Below are 21,394 nucleotides of genomic sequence, written 5' to 3'. Positions count from 1 at the left end.
TCATTCATTGTGAGATTTTAAAATCATTTGGCACATTTGTTCACCATCATGGGACGGTGTGTCGCACGAAAGAATCACGTCAATATCTCCAATGTCAAGGTCGCCACTACTAAAAATAGATTTAAAAAAAACTTACAAAGGGGGTTAATTTTGTTTGTTCATTTCAAAAGTTCAGTTTGAGTTTTCTTCCCTTTATCAGATTTTTTTTCACAATGAAAACCTGGTTTTGTGACAATTTTGTCCCTTGTTAAATATAAGAAGTGTTATAATGAACCAGTGATGTATTATTGTTTTATTGATATTTACATTAAAATTCAGGGAATGACCAATATTTTTAACAGTTTTATTCACTTTTAATCGATTAGCTAAGAGCAGTGACAACGACGAAAAGAGCGCAGCCGATTTCGAGAATTTTTTGTAATGCGCCCGTTACGTCATTTTTCATTGTCAAAACGAAAGTGCAGTTTCTTTGTGTACTAAACGTATTTTTTGTTCGTTCGAAAAATTGTTCGCAATTTGTATGGATGTGGAAGGAGTTCTGGAACTGAATTTATATTTCTCAACTTAAAAAACACACTCGCCCAGGTCAAGTATTTAACAAATTTTACTCGCCCAGCCGACAACTTCACTCGCATATGCGAGCGGTCGAGTGGATTCTTCAACCCCTGTATACTTAGTAAAATCCAGTTTAGACGGAATAGTTCTGTCTCTGATTAGCCTGTGTGGACTGCAGTGGCTTATCTTGGATGACAATTTATTGCCAACTCATTAAGCGCCATTTTCCCCAGTGGGGGACTCATAATCTAAGGCATTGTTTGCATCGTGCAATATCCATCTGGCGGAGGAGGAGCATGATGCACGTGTGTAAAGTGCCATGCCAGATAAGCCTGTGTAGTGGCGTAGGCTAATCCATGGCCTACATTTTCCCCTGTTATGACTCATAATCTTATTCTAATCTAATCAATTGGTTTATCGTTTATCTCTAGTTGGAGGAGGAGGAACTGGAGGCGAAGGAGAAGACGAGGTTCAAGGCTCGGGAACCCGTCGTGCTGGATCAGGAGCCCTTTGTGCCGCAGAAGGAGAACAAGTGCACAGGTGAGCAGCCATTTATTGGGCATTTTACAAAACCTTGCAATCAAAATATGTTTAAACCATGTGTGTAATGCAGTCTGCACAGGCTAATTTTAGAGACAATTCTGTACACTTTTATTGAAATTTTGGTTTCAATGAAATTCTCTTCTAAATAAAAATCCTGTCTAGGCAAAAAGTATGGTCCCTGATGGGAAATGGGGGGATTACACAGGCTAATCTGGGATGACACTTAATGCTCAAGCATTAAGCCCAGTTTTCCTAGGGTGAGGTTCATATTTTGGAATGATGACACAATGTTAACCCTTTAAGCGCTGGAACCGAAATTTGAAGGCCTTTGCAAACAGTTTGGATCCAGATGAGACGCCACAGAACGTGGCGTCTCATCAGGATCCAAACTGTTTGCTATTCTGATAGTATTCTTTGAACAAAAATTGAAGTAAATGCTAATTTTATAAATTCAGCAGACAACATTTTATCAGACGACAAATTTCCCTAGCATGCAATGGGTTAAGAATATTTAGTTTAAGAGAGTGAGACTGCGGGAATGCTGAGCATGTCAGTGAACAGGTCAAAAGACACTGTCCAGTAGCAATGAATGCTCCTTTATATAGATAGCATTTTATGTATTGAAGTCCAAGTTAGACTACGAAACAGTTGGCCTGTATTTTGTGCCCTGTGCCAAATGTCGTGAGGATATCGATTCTATATGACCATGTCTGTCATTAATCCTGGGTGCTGCAATAAGGGGGAAAAGTAAAAGCTAGATCAAGGAAACTATGTATTTGAAATGAGTTCCATATTCGGATAATTTTGATTATTTTTTTCTTTAGGCAAAAACTGCTGTTGCTATGCCGACAGAAGTTAGTAAAAAGAAGTATTCAAGCTTATTTGATGAATTCCTTACTCTGACATCAACAGGTCATGGCTTTTTTTGCTTCTGTGAGAATGGCCGTTTTTTGTTTTTTTGGGGGGGAAATTGGGGACTCAATTTTTGACAATTTCAAGAAGTTCACAACTAATATTTTGATTTTTTCACAATTTTATAAAGCTTGAGACTGATTTTTGAACAGTTCGCCACTTTATTTTTTCACAAAATGGGGGGGGGGGGGGGGGAAGGCCACTTCACAAAAACAGGAAAAAAAGACGTGCAGATGCTGAACTTCTGTTTTGTCTGTGATAAAGCTCCTGTTTGTTTTAAAAATTAGTATGTCTTTACCTGGTAATCATAATGTATCTGTCTGTTGGTGTCCCTATCGATGTAACCGACATACTACCAAGTGAAATCACTACAAACATTGCTTCAAAAAAGGTGTCTTATGCTCAAACCAGTTTTACTATATTTAGTGGAGAGCATCTCTGATGTCTGTTGGTTTCTCATAGCAGATATCACCGAGTTTGAACTGAGCACTGATGTTTGTCCGTTGGTTTCTCATAGCAGACATCACAGAGTTTGAACTGAGCACTAATGTTTGTCCATTGGTTTCTCATAGCAGAGATCACAGAGTTTGAACTGAGCACTGATGTTTGTCCAATGGTTTCTCATAGCAGATATCACCGAGTTTGAACTGAGCACTAATGTTTGTCCATTGGTTTCTCAGAGCAGATATCACCGAGTTTGAACTGAGCACTGATGTTTGTCCGTTGATTTCTCATAGCAGATATCACAGAGTTTGAACTGAGCACTTATGTTTGTCGGTTGGTTTCTCATAGCAGATATCACAGAGTTTGAACTGAGCACTTATGTTTGTCTGTTGGTTTTTCATAGCAGATATCACAGAGTTTGAACTGAGCACTGATGTTTGTCTATTGGTTTCTCATAGCAGATATCACAGAGTTTGAATTAAGCACTGATGTTTGTCTGTTGGTTTCTCATAGCAGATATCACCGAGTTTGAACTGAGCACTGATGTTTGACTGTTGGTTTCTCATAGCAGATATCACAGAGTTTGAACTGAGCACTGATGTTTGTCTGTTGGTTTCTCATAGCAGATATCACAGAGTTTGAACTGAGCACTGATGTTTGTCTGTTGGTTTCTCATAGCAGATATCACAGAGTTTGAACTGAGCACTGATGTTTGTCTGTTGGTTCCTCAAAGCAGATATCACAGAGTTTGAACTGAGCACTGATGTTTGTCTGTTGGTTTCTCATAGCAGATATCACCCAGTTTGAACTGAGCACTGATGTTTGTCTGTTGGTTTCTAATAGCAGATATCACCCAGTTTGAACTGAGCACTGATGTTTGTCCGTTGGTTTCTTATAGCAGATATCACAGAGTTTGAACTGAGCACTGCCAAGCGTCACCTGAAGAGGGAGGCCTATGAGACGTCCAAGAAACAGCGACAGGACGAGCTCGACAACATTAGGCACCAGGTAGCAGGGTTTCTTTATTGCTGGTCCGGTCTTGAACTCTTGGTTAAAATCTGTTGTGAATTAACTGAATGAAAAAATTAGCGTTTTAGAGATCCACTTAAGATTTGGACGAAACTGTTTTAAGATTCCAATAAGGATAATGTGGTATCTTTAATTATCAAAATATTTGCATGCTTTATTTATGAATATTAGTTTTGATTATATGATAAGGCACACATGACTCTTTCTTACCATTTTTTGAATATGACCTATTCCCCTGAAGGTGTGAATTTGACATTTTTAGCATCAATTATCATTAAAGTGGAAGACAATATTATATTATTGTTTGATGTGCAACTTTTGAAAAATTGATGATAAAATGTACTTAAAACTGATAATGCTTAACATCATAAAAGATCTTAAATGGTTATAATAACTTCAAACTGCATGTATTAATTTCTATACTTAAGAGAGCTCTATTTCAAAATATATGAAAGTCAAACCATCCATTGGGAATTTTGAGCCTGAGTTTGAAAAAAAACCATACTTTTTGTTATTGGGAATATGACCTATTAACCAGTATAATATCAGCCAAAAAAAGCCTTGGCAACTTGCCCACTTGTCTCCTTACATCCATTCCCAGTACAATTTGATACACAAGGAAGAGACAAGGGCTGAGCTATCAGCTACAAGCAAGGGCATGCATTTATTTATATGACCCTCAATATTGGTAAATTCGTGCTTAATGCAAGTGCGTAAAGTTTGTTCCCAGATTAGTTCACACAGGCTAATCAGCCACAACACTCTCCCTCTATGCTGCATTTTTGTTTAGAAAATCTTTCTTAAAATGAAAATTGCCATGAAGCAGAAGTCATTGGTGAAAATGTTCTGGTTGCCGGTTTGGCATGTTTGTTTTTAAAGAATATTTATACTATCCATCAGTCGTCATAACCCAATTTCTGCTGCTGCTTTCAGGAGCAGTTGATACGCGAGGCCGAAGAGAGGGCAGAACTTGAGCGTCTCCGTCGGGAGGCGGTACACAAGGCTGAGCCAGTGAAGCATTACAAGAGCCTTCCCATCAGGCCTAGCAGCAAACCTCTCACCGAGGCCATGTCCCCGCACTTCCACACTGACGAGCGCCTCCGCACCCGCTCCAAACACAGCGACAGCTCTCTGTCAACCTGATTGGTGTCAATGTGATGATGGTGTCGGTGCTAGTTGCTGCGGTGATTGTTCATTAAACTGAAAAAATGCCTCGGATTTCTTTCATCTTTATGTTTTACAACCAATAATTATTTGTTCATTGGTCAGCAAAAAAAGTGTCAATTTCTTTTGTTGTTTTGCTTTGAACTAAGAATTATTAATTTATTGAATGGCAAAACTGCCTCGAATTTCTTTCAATTGCATGAGAATTATTCACTCGCACGGTCTTGTACTTAAGTGTGATGGCATGCTTGTGTCCTGGTTTTTCTGTTTGTAGGGTAAGTGATAAGTACTTATTTGTATACTAGAATTTGTAGGATATTTTGGGAGCATATTTCAAATACGGAAGAAATGATTTACTTTATTATATGCTAATGTTATCGTAATAATAAATATATAACAAGTGCCATTAACATATAGAAAAAGTCACACTGCCATTTCTGTTAACTTACCGTACCCCTAAAGAACATTTCACATATCTGTTACTGATACTGATTTCTTCATGATCATCAGAATTTATTTTAGGCTCCTTCAATTATGGGTTGCTAAAAAAAGATTGTAATTGATTAAATTATATGTATATCTATGTCTTTCTGTGTATATATGTATGATGTGTCTGTGTTACTTCTTGCTTTTCGGTCTCCCTTGCACTGTTTAATGGAGCCTTGTTCTGAGAAAACTGGGCTTAATGCATGTGCGTCAAGTGTCATCCCAGATTAGCCTGTGCAGTCTGCACAGGCTAATCAGGGACAACACTTTCTGCCTAAACTTGATTTTCGGTAAGGAGGGACTTCCTTGAAACTAAAAATACCATAAAAGCGGTAAGTATCGTCCCTGATTAGCCTTTGCGGACTGCACAGGCTAATCTGGGATAACACTTTATGCACATGCATTAAGCCCAGTTTTCTCAGGAACAAGGCTCGATGTCTGACTTTCATTTTCACATTGCTCCCCTCATTCATCATAAAGTATCATGTTCATAGTTTGAATGGTTTCACATGGATGTTCGATTGTAATCCTTTGTGAAACATTTATGTCTTGCTTTTGGGATAATCATATTGAATTTTAAAATGCACTTTAACGCATTATTTAAACCACTTTACACTATATATATATTAATATTAATCAAACATAACAATTTATTTGGTGTACAAATAGATTAAATGCCTTCACGTCAGTTCATTTGTTTTTTACCTGTCAATCATCAAATTGTCATCTAACCTGTATTTTAGCATTAAGTGTAACAAATGTGTTCAAAACCCTATACACTGTATGTATTTGTAAAAATGATTTTTAACCAAATTTTTTAGTGTGTTTTGATTTCATGATTTTTATTTCATCAATTCAAGCATTTAGTAATGTATTCTATTAAACATCAGGATATCTCACGTTGGTCTATTGTTTATACTAGTCTGATAAGTGTTGGCAAGTAGTTCAGGTAATTTAGCTCTATATTAAAGTGAATGTAAGTAAAACATGACTAACAAGATTGGTGAGTGATGTTAAAAATGTTGAACATCTTTTTCTGTTTAAATTATAGTTGACTGAAATTTGAGCATTATTTTTTTGTTTGAATAATTTACTTGAATTTGACAAATATTTTCTGCTTAATTGATTCTAATTTAAACATGATTTTCGGCAGAAAAAAATGACTGGAATTTACTAGTAATTTTCTGCTTAAATGATTGACTTGAATCTTGATTATAATGGACATTTGTTTCATCAGGAACTTTTTGCAACCTGACGTGTTATGTATTATAAATTGTTATTTTGTATTGTCCCCTACCGGTGAAACCGGAGTCTGTCACACTTTTTTGGATCCTGCGATAAAAGTTCTTCATATTTTTTCATGAAACTTAAAATATGGATATATGGAGATCATGCACGTCATTTCATTTTGTTCCTACGTCAATAATTATGGTTGCTATGGCAACAAATAATTTTTTTTTTAAATAAATTCTGACAATGGTGGAGTTTCACTGTTAGGGAACATATTGCTTGGCAATCTCTTGTTTGAACTGAAAATACAATTAACATATAACATTTTAGTAGTATCTTTTCTGTCAAACTTAGAAGGAATAGCTAAGCATGTTTAATTTATTTATGTGTAGATAATTTATGCCCATTATTATTCGAAACAAAAAAATCATTGTCCAAGTCAATTTTCCCACTGTTGTAAGTCGACTTTAATACTCTGTTAGTATTATATGTATATTTGTGTGGAAGTGTTTGTATGTTGCCGGTGTATGCAGCATTGTAAACATTGACTCTTACATGATTGTTTTGATGCCATGCGACTTACGGTTAATAAATTATTAAGCAAGAAACACAGCTAACTAGATTTTAGATCGCTTTTAATTCTGATATTTTATCTCCATTTGATGATTTTTATGTTGCAAATGTGAAGTAAATATATTATGTATTATCATTTGATATTAAATAATACAACAAATAACCTTGTTGGTTTTGTGTCGATGAATTACCAGGGTCAAGCAATTTTCTCAACATGGGAACACATATTTATTTCGAAAAACCTGGTTTCGTTACGTTGCCATGGATCTTTTTTGTTCTGCAAGGTTTAACCCATTTATGCCTAGTGGACTCTCCCATCCTTATAAATTGGATAATTTTATTTCCAAAATTAGGGATGTGTAGAATATTTATTTCTATATTTAGAATATTTCTTATTGAAATTCCTTTAAGGAAACAGCGCAGACCCTGATGAGACGCCGATCATGGGGCGTCTCATCTGGGTCTACGCTGTTTGCAAAGTCCTTTTTTCTAGACGCTAGGCATAAATGGGTTAATCTAAACTCTGGAACGAAATAATTATTTGTTTGTTACACTAAATCGAAATTAAATGTGCTTTTGGGGTACTTAGGGAGAGTGGTGTTAGTAGAGCACATCGGTCTATATGAATGGTTACCTGGAAAGAATAGGGTTCTGTTCAAACTTCATTGCAATAATAATAAACAAAACAATCGTTCAAAATGAAAATTTCAACGAAAAACATGCACTGGTCTTACAAATGACGTCACTTTACAAGGTGATGTGAGACCACATGGATCGAATGATTCAAATTCAACATTGAACCACATTACGTGCTTTCCTTTTTCTACATCTTGAAAACTGATCCGGCCACGATGTTATCGGTTCTGGCGCACATTGGACGATGAAACGCGGTTGTTTTACATCTGAGATTTCGTGATATTATCCAAATGGTATATGTTGAGAAATACGGAATGACTTCAGTGTAGTTACATCTGCACTTAAAGCACTTGAGATAGACAATATGATTCCTGCCAACACATTGATATTATATACTATGCTTAGCATATACACTATTACTATTTTCGCTAAGATTCTTGACAGAACTATAACGTGGTATGAATTTTGCGATATTCGGAGTCGTAATATTTAGATAAGTTTACATTAAAGGGATCTTTTCACGCTTTGGTAAATTGAAAAAATTGAAAAAAGTTGTTTCAGATTCGTAAGTTTTCGTTTTAGTTATGATATTTGTGAGGAAACAGTAATACTGAACATTAACCATGCTCTAATATAGCCATTATATGCATCTTTTGACGATTTTAAAACCTAAAAATTATAAAGCGTTGCAACGCGAAACGATTGAATAATTTGGAGAGTTCTGTTTTTGTCGTTAAATTTTGTGAAACTACGAAGATTGCTTATATAATGTATAAAATACGTCAAGAATTTGTACTCGGCGGAATAGCTCAGTAGGCTAAAGCGTTTTTACTTCAGGACTCTGGCAGGACTCCAGGGGTCACTGCTCCGGGCAATGAATTTTTTCTTGATTTTTTTACAGGAGCTTTTATGATCCAATGTTTACATTTATCAATATAGAGCATTTCATGAATAAGTTGCCAAAATCTGTTAAAAGGCCCCTTTAACATTATTTTGCTTAGAACAGGTTATCTCAAATACGTTGAAATTGTCAATTACACCTTTAGCAGAGAATTGTACGTTTAGCAGAATTTTTGCATGTTTCAATTATACAAGAAGTTGAAAATCCTGACAAAATACATACTAAAAAGCGTTTGTTTTTCATCTGCGATTTCATGTAATAAGCCAGATATATTAGAATCGGGACTGACTTCAGTGTGGTTACATTTGTACTCCGAGCACCTGCGCGTGTCAAAAACATGTGTCTTGCTAACACATTGATATAACGTTATGTTTAGCATATACACAGTTACAGTGGTTTTTTCTTCTCAAAAGTTCTTTACATAGCTTTATTATGTGGTATACATTTTGATCTATTTGGAGTATACATTTTGAGCTATTTGGAGTTGGACGTGTTTTTATAGTTTACATTTATACTACTTTTGCTTCAAACTGGTTATCTCAAATAGATACGGTTAAAATACGTTAAAATGGCCAATATAAATTCTAACAGATGTTTGTAAGTATTGCATAATTTGTGCATATTTTAATCATAAAAACGTTGACACTCTTGACAAAATGCCTACTTAAGTATTGCTTTTTTAGCCCGTGCGATGGATGTTACAGGCTTTTCAAATGGCAAACAAACACAATATCGTAAAATGTAGCATTCTTCCACATTGTGGGAGTTAAAAAATCTTTTATATTATAATAAGTATTATCAAATTCATTAAAATGTTTTAAAGGGAGTACACTGTAAGTAGTTTGTCAAAAAATGTTTTGCAACGGTTATTGCCCTTTGCTCGTTGAAGCTTCAAAAAACGTACACTGAGTTAGCAAACAAAATTTGATTTACACAAAAATTCGTTTTTGTTTTTTCGACTAGCTGTTATATGTTTTCGATTTCTGTGAATCCTATGTTTATTTGTTGGGGATTGTATCAACTTAACAGCTACGTTAATACTTTATTATTATTATTTTTAATTATTTTCCATCGGGTATAGAATTGACGTTTGTGACTAAAGTCTAAGGATGTGAAGTTAGTACCCTATAGCAACTCCAGATTTCTCAAATATTACACGTGTGTCATGATATTTCGGTTATTAAAGTGATATTATGGGCATCTAACAGTTTATAGGGGTCTATCGCAACCGTTGTTTATTTTTGGTGTTTTCACTTCATGCACACTTATATTTGTTAATGCAGCAAACATACTAAAACAATATCCCGGAGAGAGAAAAATAATGCATTTGAATATCAACCGTACTTTCGTTTGACAACTGATCACGCATATACAATGTGAACCTAAATCTAGTTTTAGTGCAGATTCGTTTATACGACACAAAGACACCATTTTGTTTTACGGATCATTTCGGCTTACAGGACTGGGTGGGTCACGTAAAATATATAATATAATATATATTTTTTATAAACAACTGGTAGCAAGATGAGTTGCCGATAATTGGTCAGTAACCCATATTTTAACTTACTCTTTTGACCGGTTAATTCTTTTCAGCTCAATTCAACAGTGAAAAATGCCCATAATATCATTAACATATATCTTGTTTTGCTCTTCGAAGATTGTGGCATAGAGGGTTGTTTGTGAGACCACCGTCGTTTCCGCTCCCTTAAAATTCACACGCAATTCTCACCAAATGTAAAAGAGGGCTTATGCGCACATTTCTTTTGAACCTACGAGTTAGACAGTGGGATAAACCAAGTTACCTTGTGTGTCTTTTTCAAGAAATATTACCTGTAATTGACGAGAACCGTCGCCTTTGTGGGCATCCAGTATACTCCACCGGTAACATGATTTATCCCCTCTGTTAGATACTAGTAAGGCATAACAATATGTTATAATGTGTACGTTTAAATTACGAATGTAAGGCCAGTAGACCAGTTTAATGATGGGTGGAGCATAATATTCCATTCGACACTTTGTTCTTCCGTACGTCCGTCAGTCACTTTTTGTCAAAGTTATTTCTTATCAACTACTGACAGGATTCCAATTTACGAACAGCTTCAGTAACAAGATGTGTGCATACGTTTTACTTCAATGGCTTTATGATAGTAATAGATTTCTGAAATTGTACATAGTAATTGCACAATTCGTAACGTGATTGAACGGGCTTTTTTCAGCAACTACTGGCCGAATGCATACACTCGCAGTACCAATATCAGTACGTTCTCCTGCGATCGTTTAGTCAGACCTAGTTTTTTTTAATTTCTGAAATCGAATTACAGCGCAAATTTCATTATTTGGTTGCTTGGGCTCATTTTAAACAAATTATTGGAGAAAAACACAACTTAATCATGGGGAAAGTTGTATACGTGTATTATCGAGTTTTATACATGTATTACCGTGTTGTAAACATGTATTACCGAGTTGTATACATGAATAACCGAGTTCGAACATGTATAACATAGTTGTATACATCTTTTAGCGAGTTGCATTCATGTTTTACATAGTTGTATACATGTATTACCGAGTTTTATACATTAATCACCTAGTTGTATACATATATTACCGAGTTGTATTAACGTGTTGTATATATGTATTACCGAGTTTAGTGCTCCAGCTAGGATTTGCAAAGGGCAGGGGGGCTTTTTTGTCAAAAGGGCACTTTTGACGCGCAGTATATTGTCAAATGGGCACCTTCGACGCGCAGTATTTTGTGAAAAGGGCACGTTCCAGCGCGCGGGTGTTTCTGGAATGCTTCCTATTGCATGTTAATTTATATGTTATAAATAATTGTATTATTCCCATTATTATTAAACCATTCAAATATAATGTCTACAATGAAGATTAAAATAATTACAATTAAATAAGAGATTTATGAATTATCATATGTAAAAAAAAAAAAAAAAATTTTTTTTTTTTATAGAGGGGGGGGGGCAGGGCGGGGGTTTGGGGGGGCAGGGCGGAGGTTCGGGAGGGCAGGGCGCTGCGCCCTTCGATTTAGGTCTAGCTGGAGCACTGCGGAGTTGTATACATGTATCACATAGTTGTATAATTATATTACCGAGTTGTATTACATGTATTACCGAGTCGTATACATGTTTACATAGTAGTATACATGTATTACCGAGTTGTATACATTAATCACCTAGTTGTATACATATATTACAGAGTTGTATGACATGTATTACCGAGTTATATACATGCATTACCGAGTTGTATTCATGTATTACGGAGTTGTATACATGTATAACTGTGTTGTATACATGTATTACCGAGTTGTATACATGTATTACTGTGTTGTATACATGTATTACGGAGTTGTATACATGTATTACTGTGTTGTATATATGTATTACCGAGTTGTATACATGTATTACCGAGTTGTATGCATGCACATTATTACCGTTATCTGCTGTTCAGTGATTTCACCAATATAAGTATGCGTGTATCTTCAATGAAGTGACGAGATATGCATATTATCATGACGTTGCCTTCCTGTCCGCAGTATTATGTTGCTTACATATTACAATTTTCATTGGTTTCATCTGCCTGCTCATATGATATTTTATGATATGTGCATCTCGACTTTTTGTGTCGGAATCACATTTTACTTCTACTGATGTCCTTGCAGTGATTTTTGGTCAGTCTGTCAGTTATAGCAACTAAACACTTACCGGTAAATAAACAACTTTTTATTTATTTATTTATTTATTTATTTATTTATTTATTTATTTATTTATTTATTTATAGATCTTTGGTTATAAAGATAAAAACACAATAATAATTATGTATTTATATGTTTAATTACTTTAAATAATTTAGTTCGCTTTTTGTTTGATAAGTATTGCTATGTATTTAATGTTTTAAACAATTGATTAAAGGCAATATTAAAATAATTGAAAGAGATGCAATATTATTTTATTAGAAAGTTCATCTTTACAATTTAATACATCAACACAAATTTACCTTGCTACCATAATTTTACATTTGCACCAAATGTCATTAAAGATGCAGTGTAACAGGTTAAACTTTTATGCATATTTATTTATAAACAACGTCGTTACTGTACTTGTATGTATATTTATTATATTAACACGTTCGTGCACTACGTTGTATTCCTTTCCATGCCATTAATATGTTGTCTTTGTAAACGGATATCAATCGCAAATCAGTATTTCCTGAAGTCATATCTGAACCCCCCCCCCTCCTCAAATACTATAAATAATGTCTACCAGATATCAAAGCGCAAACTTTTAATTCCAGTTTGTTTTAATTGTATCTCTTTGTTCTTAGAAACGTTCGTCTCGTCCACTTCTGACTGTATTGTGCCTGACCCCACAAACTGGGAAGTAATTAGGGGTCACCAGTATACGTTTTTTTCTCGTGAGAATAGCACGCAGGAATTCGGCAAATAAAACGGTTTAATTAGAAGTTATTTAATATACAACAACATTACCAAGCTATGTACTGTTTGTAATTATGACATTTCATTAAAAACGAATACGTTCAAAACCACTTCAGTTGACAACACCACTCAAAATCGAATGCCTGGCGTAGCGATATTTGTACATGCGATGAAACGGGACGCCTGATAAACCCGGCCTAACTGTTCATGGCGCTTGATTGTGCCACATTTAATGGCGAATTAATGAGATGAAGCTCCGCGATACTGCCATCGCAATCGTCAGAGGACCTCGAAGCCTACATGACTCTTGTTGTCAGACCTGTCGAGATTTGTTGATAAAATTGACGTTTTTCCAACGTGTTCTTTGCTGAAATAAAATGCTTTATTATTAGTGCGCCACTTAATAAGCAATACTATGTTTTACATGTGTCATTTGTTCTCATGCCTCAAATACGTATTAAAGTCTGATAAGATTGACTCGTTGCGATGCTGCCAAATTATTATTATTATTATATTAAATAGTTATGTTGCTTTTGTAATTATTTTAAGGCTGACTGCAGTATGCTAGACATAGTTGAGTTACATTCATATATACTGTGTTTTTGAAGACCACATTGTAAAAAAGAAAGGTTACTTCTTAATGTGTTATCTTCGTGAAATAAATTTATTATTATTATTATTATTAATTATTATTATTAGTATTATTATTATTATTATTATTAAACTAAAGGTTATGCAGCGGAATCTGTACACACAGCTGAACGTCATTGCAATAATGCACTCCCTCGTCACATATGCGGATAGATGCGTATGTTAATAGCATAAGGGCAACCGACAAGTTTGGTATTTACAATACGTATACTTGTTAAACATGTTATTATCCCATCAATGTAAAAATCAATAATGTGTTCATATATATGCAAATAAGCTCACATAGAAACAGTAACAAAATGCTTCCGCTCACAAAATTGTCTTTTTCATTGTGTATGGGACTATTTTGGTAAATAGTAAGAACAGAAATATTAAAAGCATTTTAAGACTACTTTAGACTGAACTGCATTATCTCGACATGCGGTTTTCAGGAACCTGCGTAGGATATAGATCCGAAAAATAGGCTAAGTAGTTTGTGAGTTATTAATTTTTGTTTGGTAAATCGTCAACTCGGAGATGGCAAATCTGAATGAATATTCAAATCATTATTTTAACGTTCATACTTTAAATGTAGTTTTGATGTGGGTGCTATGAAAACAAAACAGTGACTTTTAGAAACCCAACATTAATAATTGAGTGCAATTTAACATTAACTGACAAAACTTACAAACTTGTGGGTGCACATGTATTTTAAGGGAATGCCGGACGGCAAAAAACAAAGAAATGAGCCCCTCTTTGGGAAAACGGTGATTTATGCATTAAACCCTTTTTTCGCAGAGCACAGCCCATATTTTAGGTTTGCTTTCCGTTTAAAGTAAAGCTACAAGAGGTTGGATGCAATACCTGTTTATTAATATACACGTACGAATACGAAAGCATATTTGTACATGCTAAATTAAGAAGCATCGTTGGTATTATCAAAACTTTAACATGGTACGTCAAGCACAAAGTACGTCAAGCACATAGTACGTCAAGCACATAGTACGTCAAGCACATAGTACGTCAAGCACATAGTACGTCAAGCACATAGTACGTCAAGCACATAGTACGTCAAGCACATAGTACGTCAAGCACATAGTACGTCAAGCACATAGTACGTCAAGCACATAGTACGTCAAGCACATAGTACGTCAAGCACATAGTACGTATGCAAGCAATCGCGATTGCGGTTGTACCATCTCCCAACCTGTTTCGGCGTCAAGAAAGTAAGCCTCGCATAATGTGTCGTTCCAGATTTGCATATGCTGTTTGCGCAGCTAATAGGGACGTCATTTTCCACTTAAATTGTATTTTTTCGTTTAAAGGAAATGTCCTCTTAGCGAAATCAAACGTTGGCGGAAAGTGTATCCCCTGATTAGCCTGTGCGGACTGCGCAGTCAACTCTGGGACGACACTTTACGCACATTTATTAAAACCAGTTTAAACAGAGCGATGCTTACTTTATTGACGCCGAAACAGGTCCAGAGATGCTGCAATCTTAATCGTGATTGCTTGCATACGTACAATGTGCTTGACGTACTGGTTTTCTGCCAGGGGCATATCAACAATATATCAGCAGCTATTAATAACGGCGTTAAATTGCCGTTATACTTGTCGTTCAACTATTGGAACCCTTACAGCCTAGGCTATGATGTGGCTTAAAATAAAACATTAATTGAAGGGGTGTGCATTTTATGCATCTAGAACTATCATGGGAAGTAGGCGCACTATAAATACACTATACGCATCGCGAGCATACTTTCTTTGAAAACGAAATTCAAAAGGGGAAAGAAGAGAGAAGAAATATTGGGTCGCCGATTCATGTTTTGTAAAAATTGTTTGCAAGTATTTGAGCAAGATAGAAATATTAGCATTATTAGGGTCACATGCAAATACTGTGTTAAAGTTTTGATAATACCAACGATGCTTCTTAATTAAGCATATACAAATATGCTTTCTAATTCGTGAATATTAATGAACTGGTATTGTATCCAAAGTCTTGTGGATTTACTTTAAACGGAAAGGAAAACTAAAATGTGGACCGTGCTCTGTGAAAAAAGTTTTAATGAATAAGCGTTAAATGTCGTCCCAGATTAGCCTGTGCAGTCCGCACAGTCTAATCAGGGACGACACTTTACGCCTTAACTGGATTTTTGCAAAGAAGAGACTTTATGTAAACGAAAAATACCATAAAAGCAGAAAGTGTCGTACCTGACCAAACGAAACATTACGAACATAACTTAAACCAAGTTTTCACAGAGCACAGCCCATATGTATTATTAATTTATTACTTTCAAGGAGATGAATGTAAGATGCACCAGTTTGTGATATGCAGACCATCTGTATGTTTGATTGTTGAAAATATATGTTTCTACCGTGACCATCAGTCCATTGTCAGGGTCGAACTTCATGCTTGTAAACAATCAAACATAAACCCAAATAAAAATGTCACATTAAAAACAACAACGTCAACGGAACTTATTTGTTATAAACATCGTTTAAATAGACTGAAGGATCTTTTCCTTTTACCTCATTGATGCCAACACACATGTCTTACCAAGTTTGTGCATGTGAGACTCGATTTGGGATAACCGGGCTTAATACATTTGCGTAGCGTCGTCCAAAATAAGCAGTTTATGCGTAAAGTGTCAGACCTGCACAGGCTAATCTAGGACGAAACTTTTCGCACATGAATTTAGCCCAGTTTTCCGAGAACGCAAGTGCAATTGATGGCTCACTTGTGATGGCTCACTTGTGATGGCTCACTTGTTGGTAATTAGGATATTTGTTTTTGTAGACCCAAAACCGAATCATCATGGATCCTGGTTTGTTACTAACTTGATTGGAAACGTGCCGCTCCAACGATGCAAGTTACCTCAGCGCGACGTAATCTGACGTTAGTAATTACGCTGATCATGTGCGGACTGTTACGAATCTCGAGTTTGCTACGTGGATATATATTGCTAATTGTTACTGATGGATGGAACAGCTCTATAATTATATACATAATCAACTTGCTGTAATGCAATTCTATGTCATGTATACACCCAGTACGTGCATGGTCCAATTGGGGGTTCGAAACGACTGCCGCGCAGTTGTAATTGTTGGTGATGAGCACAGCGCAGAACTTATATCGACTGATATGCCCCGCCAGACGCTCATTGTGAAGGCTTATCAGCGAGTGATCAATGCAAACCAGACCATTGAACAGTAAGAGAACTATTGTCATTTACATAATTAACAGCAATTACTGGCCATTAGGACTAGGTACCAGATTGTGTAATGGGTCAAGAACGCATCGAAACAAGTGGTGAAAGAAAGTCGTACCTGCATATGCACCGGCGGAAGTTTCTGTTCTGGGTAAAGGTTTCTAGATATAGACTAACGTAAATCATTATAACATTGTGCTGAAGCACTGACGCAATAAATTCCAATTTACAAGCAGCACGTGATTCTTAAGGGTACTTATGTTGTTTTCGCCATTTCATCCAAAAGAAAATATCAACTGCAGCGCGACAATGAAACGATGTTCAAGTGTTCACCATGATAATTTGTTCTCTTCAGCGTTGTAATTAAATTTATCTTTTGATGCAATATGTTTTGACTTTTTTACGCTAAGTGGAGCGTCATGTCGTATTGTATTTTTGTCCATAATGTGCTTCATTCATCGTTGTAGTACAAGCACTTACAAGCATAATAAAACTTTTCAAAAATGGCGTACTTCAACCAAGCACGGCAGAATGTGAAATACACGTGTTCCGCAAGTGCGCCACTATGCCGTAAGTTGTCAACAGTCCTAGTGGTAGAGGCTTTACGGGCTTGCTAATGGCAGCCCAAGTGTTTATCGGGCTTCCATCGCTATCGTAACGGTGGCGAACACTTGAATGAATAATAGCGTTTATACGTAATGCACGGAGTAAGGAACAATGATCGTGAAGTTGAACCATATGTAATCAAAATTAACGGGGTTACGGAGCGTCTTTTTCCTTTGACAGGGTTGTTAATTTTCATTTGTAAAATATAATCATAAGCCATACGTTGATCATGATCGTTGTCGTTGGTTTTTTTCATCCACATACTCCTCCTTCTCATCATTAACCCTTTGCATGCTGGGAAATGTGTCGTCTGCTAAAATGTCGTCTGTTTTTCAAAGAATATTATCAGAATAGCAAACAGTTTAGATCCAGATGAGACGCCACGTTCTGTGGCGTCTCATCTGGATCCAAACTGTTTGCAAAGGCCTTCAAAATTTGGTTCCAGCACTGAAAGAGTTAATATGTTATCATCATCACAATGATCACTGATTCTTATTTGTCATCTTTTCGGATAAAATAAAGAGGATTCGGACATTGAAGCAAAACAACATACGATAACAATATAGATCTACAGTTTTTAACAACTACAATAATAAAAACTCAAATATCGGAATAAATCAGTGTGTTTTTGTTGCAATAAATTAAGCACCTTTCCTGCGATGATGGCTTTAACAGCGAATTTATCGCCTGAGTTCGGTTTCGTGGAGACACACAAACAGCGACTAAAGAGGCGATGTACCGATATTCCATGGGCAGCCCGTCAAAACTGACATGGCAGACCTTTTATCTTGGGAATATTATCCCTGCTTTGGGCCGGCGCGGCTCGCGTCCCTCTTGTTAATAAACGATCGCAAGGGGGTTGGCATCGTGCATTAAATTAATACAAATAAACGACAACCACATGTCGAGAGGTAGGGTGCAGTTTTTAATATGAGGTCACCGCGTAGGACAACAGGCTACACTGCACTGAATAACAAAACAAAAAACAGCTAATTTCGTCTTTATGTGCATCCGTAATTTGCGTTCGCCCTCAGAAAAATCACAAACAACCGCCGCAATAAGCATAACCCTGCTTTTAAACAATGTAATTTGCAAGAAGACACACGTTTATTGCACAAAATCCTATGCATTAATCATGGTTATAAATTTAGCAAATTAGTATCGTCGTGGTGAAAATGATAGTCGTGTTATTTCAAAAATGGTATAATTTCAACGTTTTATTGTCCGATTTCATAAATACCGGTATATAGGGGTTATAGTCGATTGTGACAAATAAAACTAAATAATACGTCAGGGCCGCCACAATAGGGTCAACTATACTTTATTGTTTTCATAAATAAAAGTAAAATCGTAAACCGCTGTAATCTGCAACACGTACATAGGTCCTTTTGATGAAATGAAAGAAAAATTTATATATTGGTGTCCTTTAGTGCTGTTGTTTTATTATTTATATAGTGTTCCTTACAAATGGTTGTATTTTCTTTCAACGGACTTCACCAAAAGAACAACAGTTGATTTGGTATTTTCTACAGAGGATTTATTTATAGCGGATATAAGTACCCTTACACCGGTCACAACAGATGCTAAGAACATTCTTTCAGATACCGCTTAGCGGATTCTTTGAAGCCAATAAAGACAGGTTTTCCACTGCTCCATGTCAATTGGCCCTTTGTGTCGGTAATTCGCAGAAATGGAAAGCGGTGAGTTGGAAGCGACGAGCGGTATAGAACATCTAGTTATTATTTACTTGATATTTTTTAAACGTAGACGTTTCCGGGATAAACGCAGAAAGCGGAATAAGATGCCGCTTTGATGTTTTAAATTGGTAAATAGAAAATAATTTTCAAAAAAGTATCTTCACTTTTATGTGAATATTGTAGACCACTTGCCTGCGATAGATCAGTGAAACCTTAATGAATCTGTCAAAACGTGGCCCTTGAATGACCACCTAGAAACTTAATGAGTTTTATACATAACGTGCGAATTCCTATCATGTCCGGCACGTACTCGGCTCTGTTTGTGGTAAACTAGGAACACCCAAATAACAAACAAAAGTCCATACAATCTGACACAATCTCTGATTGCGGATGTGAATTCTACTTTCACTGACTCAACAATACTTGGTTCGGATGCCGGTTCGATCCCCCACCACCACCCCCACCCCCAACCCTACTTGCACTGACTCATCAATACTTGGTTCGCATGCCGGTTCGATCCCCCTACCCCACCCCTAACCCGAATTGCACTGACTTAACAATACTTGGTTCGCATGCACTTTCGATCCCCACCCCGAACCCCAACCCACATGCACCTAGCTAACTTGCACTCGCCTTTCACAGGAGACGTTATATTCAGGTTGACGTTATACTCAGGTGCGCTGTACAAGGTGTGTTATTCAGCGGCCTAAAAAGACCATGGGTCAGTTACTACATGAATAAGCACGTCGCCGAATAAACGTATGATAAAAACACACAACAATGCGTTGCATACACCCGTTGGTTAGCGTTTATACGGAGATGAGCTCTTATGGTGTTACATTACGTCTAATCTTGATTGCACCATCAACCGTTACCCAACCAAGAAGTCATCTGGATCTGATAGGGAAGAGAGAGAGATCGGAGGAGGGAGAGGAGGGTACGTCGATACAAATAAAAAAATCAAGGGGCACTTCATTTGTCAATGATCCAAACATGCGTGGATAACACTATACAAGATTGTATATTATGATGCTTATATATTATATAAAAACGAAGCTGTTACAAATATTCTTGTTTATATACTGCAAATTCCGACCGTTCGTAAAATATTTCCGAGTTATGAAACGTATATGTTGTTTCAGCAGATAATTAATTAATAATGGTTATTTGACGTTCTTTTGTGGTAATCATTTGAAAAGTAAAATACACTTCAACATATAACATTCCCCTCCAAATTGATTACAGTAACACGTGCGAGTTAAGTATAAATGGAGCACATGCTTAAGTACTATTTATTTTGTACACACTTTAGCTGTAAGCGAGAATAAATGATAGTAGAAACATCAAAGGTACCGATGCAAAAACACCTGTTTAAATGCTAAAAATCGATAGAAAGAAAACGAAAATATATGTTTGCATACTCAGAAGAAAATAAGCGATAATGTAGGTGTAAACCTAAATAAATATAAATGATGATTTTATAGTAATGTACATGTCTTGATTTTCTTTTGTGCTATACTAACGATTACTTGTTAACGAACGTTTTCTTTAACAGCCCTTCGTGATCCGATGTGATTTAAAAACATTTTGTTTGTCAACAGCCTGCTAACCGTCGGTTTACTTAATAGCCTGATGGTGTTTGTACGCCCAGTTTACCCAACTGCGTCTTAACGAACTGGTGTCGGCGACTTAAAGCTTACGTCGTTTGATGTGGAAATACTTCCCATTTTACCAAGTTTGTACTTTATTTATTCAGATGTAAATATTTTGTGCAAATAACAAAACTTTGTGGTTTGGTTTCAAATGCGACATAACTTGCTATTCCCTTTTACTTACAGGTAATAAACATATCAACGTTTTAAACTGAAGACAATTCAGAATCTAATAAAAAGTTGTGAGTTCATTTTCTTTTGTTTGTACGACTTTTTACTAGAATAGCTTTGTTAAAATTAAAAAAATACAACGAAGCGCAATATAAAAAAGTACAACGTGATATTTTCCACAAGTGTCCCTAAAGATGGCCGCAAAGAAGCGTTCATGCTTTATTAAACAAACGCGAACACTTAGCGCTGAAACAAAACATAAATATATTTCTTAGATTTCTTTCTTCTCGCACATGCTGCTTATCTTTTTGTATTTCTAATGCTTTTCACCATCCATGAACATATAAACGAGCAAAAAATAAAGGCGAAACGCAGTTTCTTTTCACCGTGAGTCAGGTGAGAAGTAACAAGTTAATATCCAACAGTTTTTTTGCCACAGAATTAATGTTTCCATCCCTCTGCAAGTGCTTGGAAAACAATTACGCTAAACATTCGTCTCGTGGAGTGACTGG

The 21,394-nt window shown here is 36.0% G+C and overlaps 2 protein-coding genes across 2 annotated transcripts in view; both read left to right on the top strand.

Annotated features, from left to right (window-relative positions):
* Positions 1 to 7,099, top strand: part of LOC127840938 (targeting protein for Xklp2 homolog) — a 51,371-nt gene extending 44,272 nt beyond the window's left edge. Inside the window, exons 12-14 of the mRNA XM_052369405.1 lie at positions 987 to 1,095; positions 3,353 to 3,462; positions 4,417 to 7,099. Coding sequence (XP_052225365.1) covers positions 987 to 1,095; positions 3,353 to 3,462; positions 4,417 to 4,626 — 429 coding nt within the window. The 3' untranslated portion in view covers positions 4,627 to 7,099. The remainder of the gene's footprint in view (positions 1 to 986; positions 1,096 to 3,352; positions 3,463 to 4,416) is intronic.
* Positions 7,100 to 17,259: 10,160 nt separating this feature from the next.
* Positions 17,260 to 21,394, top strand: part of LOC127840496 (zinc finger protein 16-like) — a 12,433-nt gene continuing 8,298 nt past the window's right edge. The window contains exon 1 of the mRNA XM_052368913.1: positions 17,260 to 17,326. Coding sequence (XP_052224873.1) covers positions 17,260 to 17,326 — 67 coding nt within the window. The remainder of the gene's footprint in view (positions 17,327 to 21,394) is intronic.

Source organism: Dreissena polymorpha, chromosome 8 (assembly GCF_020536995.1).
Source record: "Dreissena polymorpha isolate Duluth1 chromosome 8, UMN_Dpol_1.0, whole genome shotgun sequence".
NCBI lineage: Eukaryota > Metazoa > Mollusca > Bivalvia > Myida > Dreissenidae > Dreissena > Dreissena polymorpha.
This window is presented reverse-complemented; position numbering and strand designations above follow the sequence as displayed.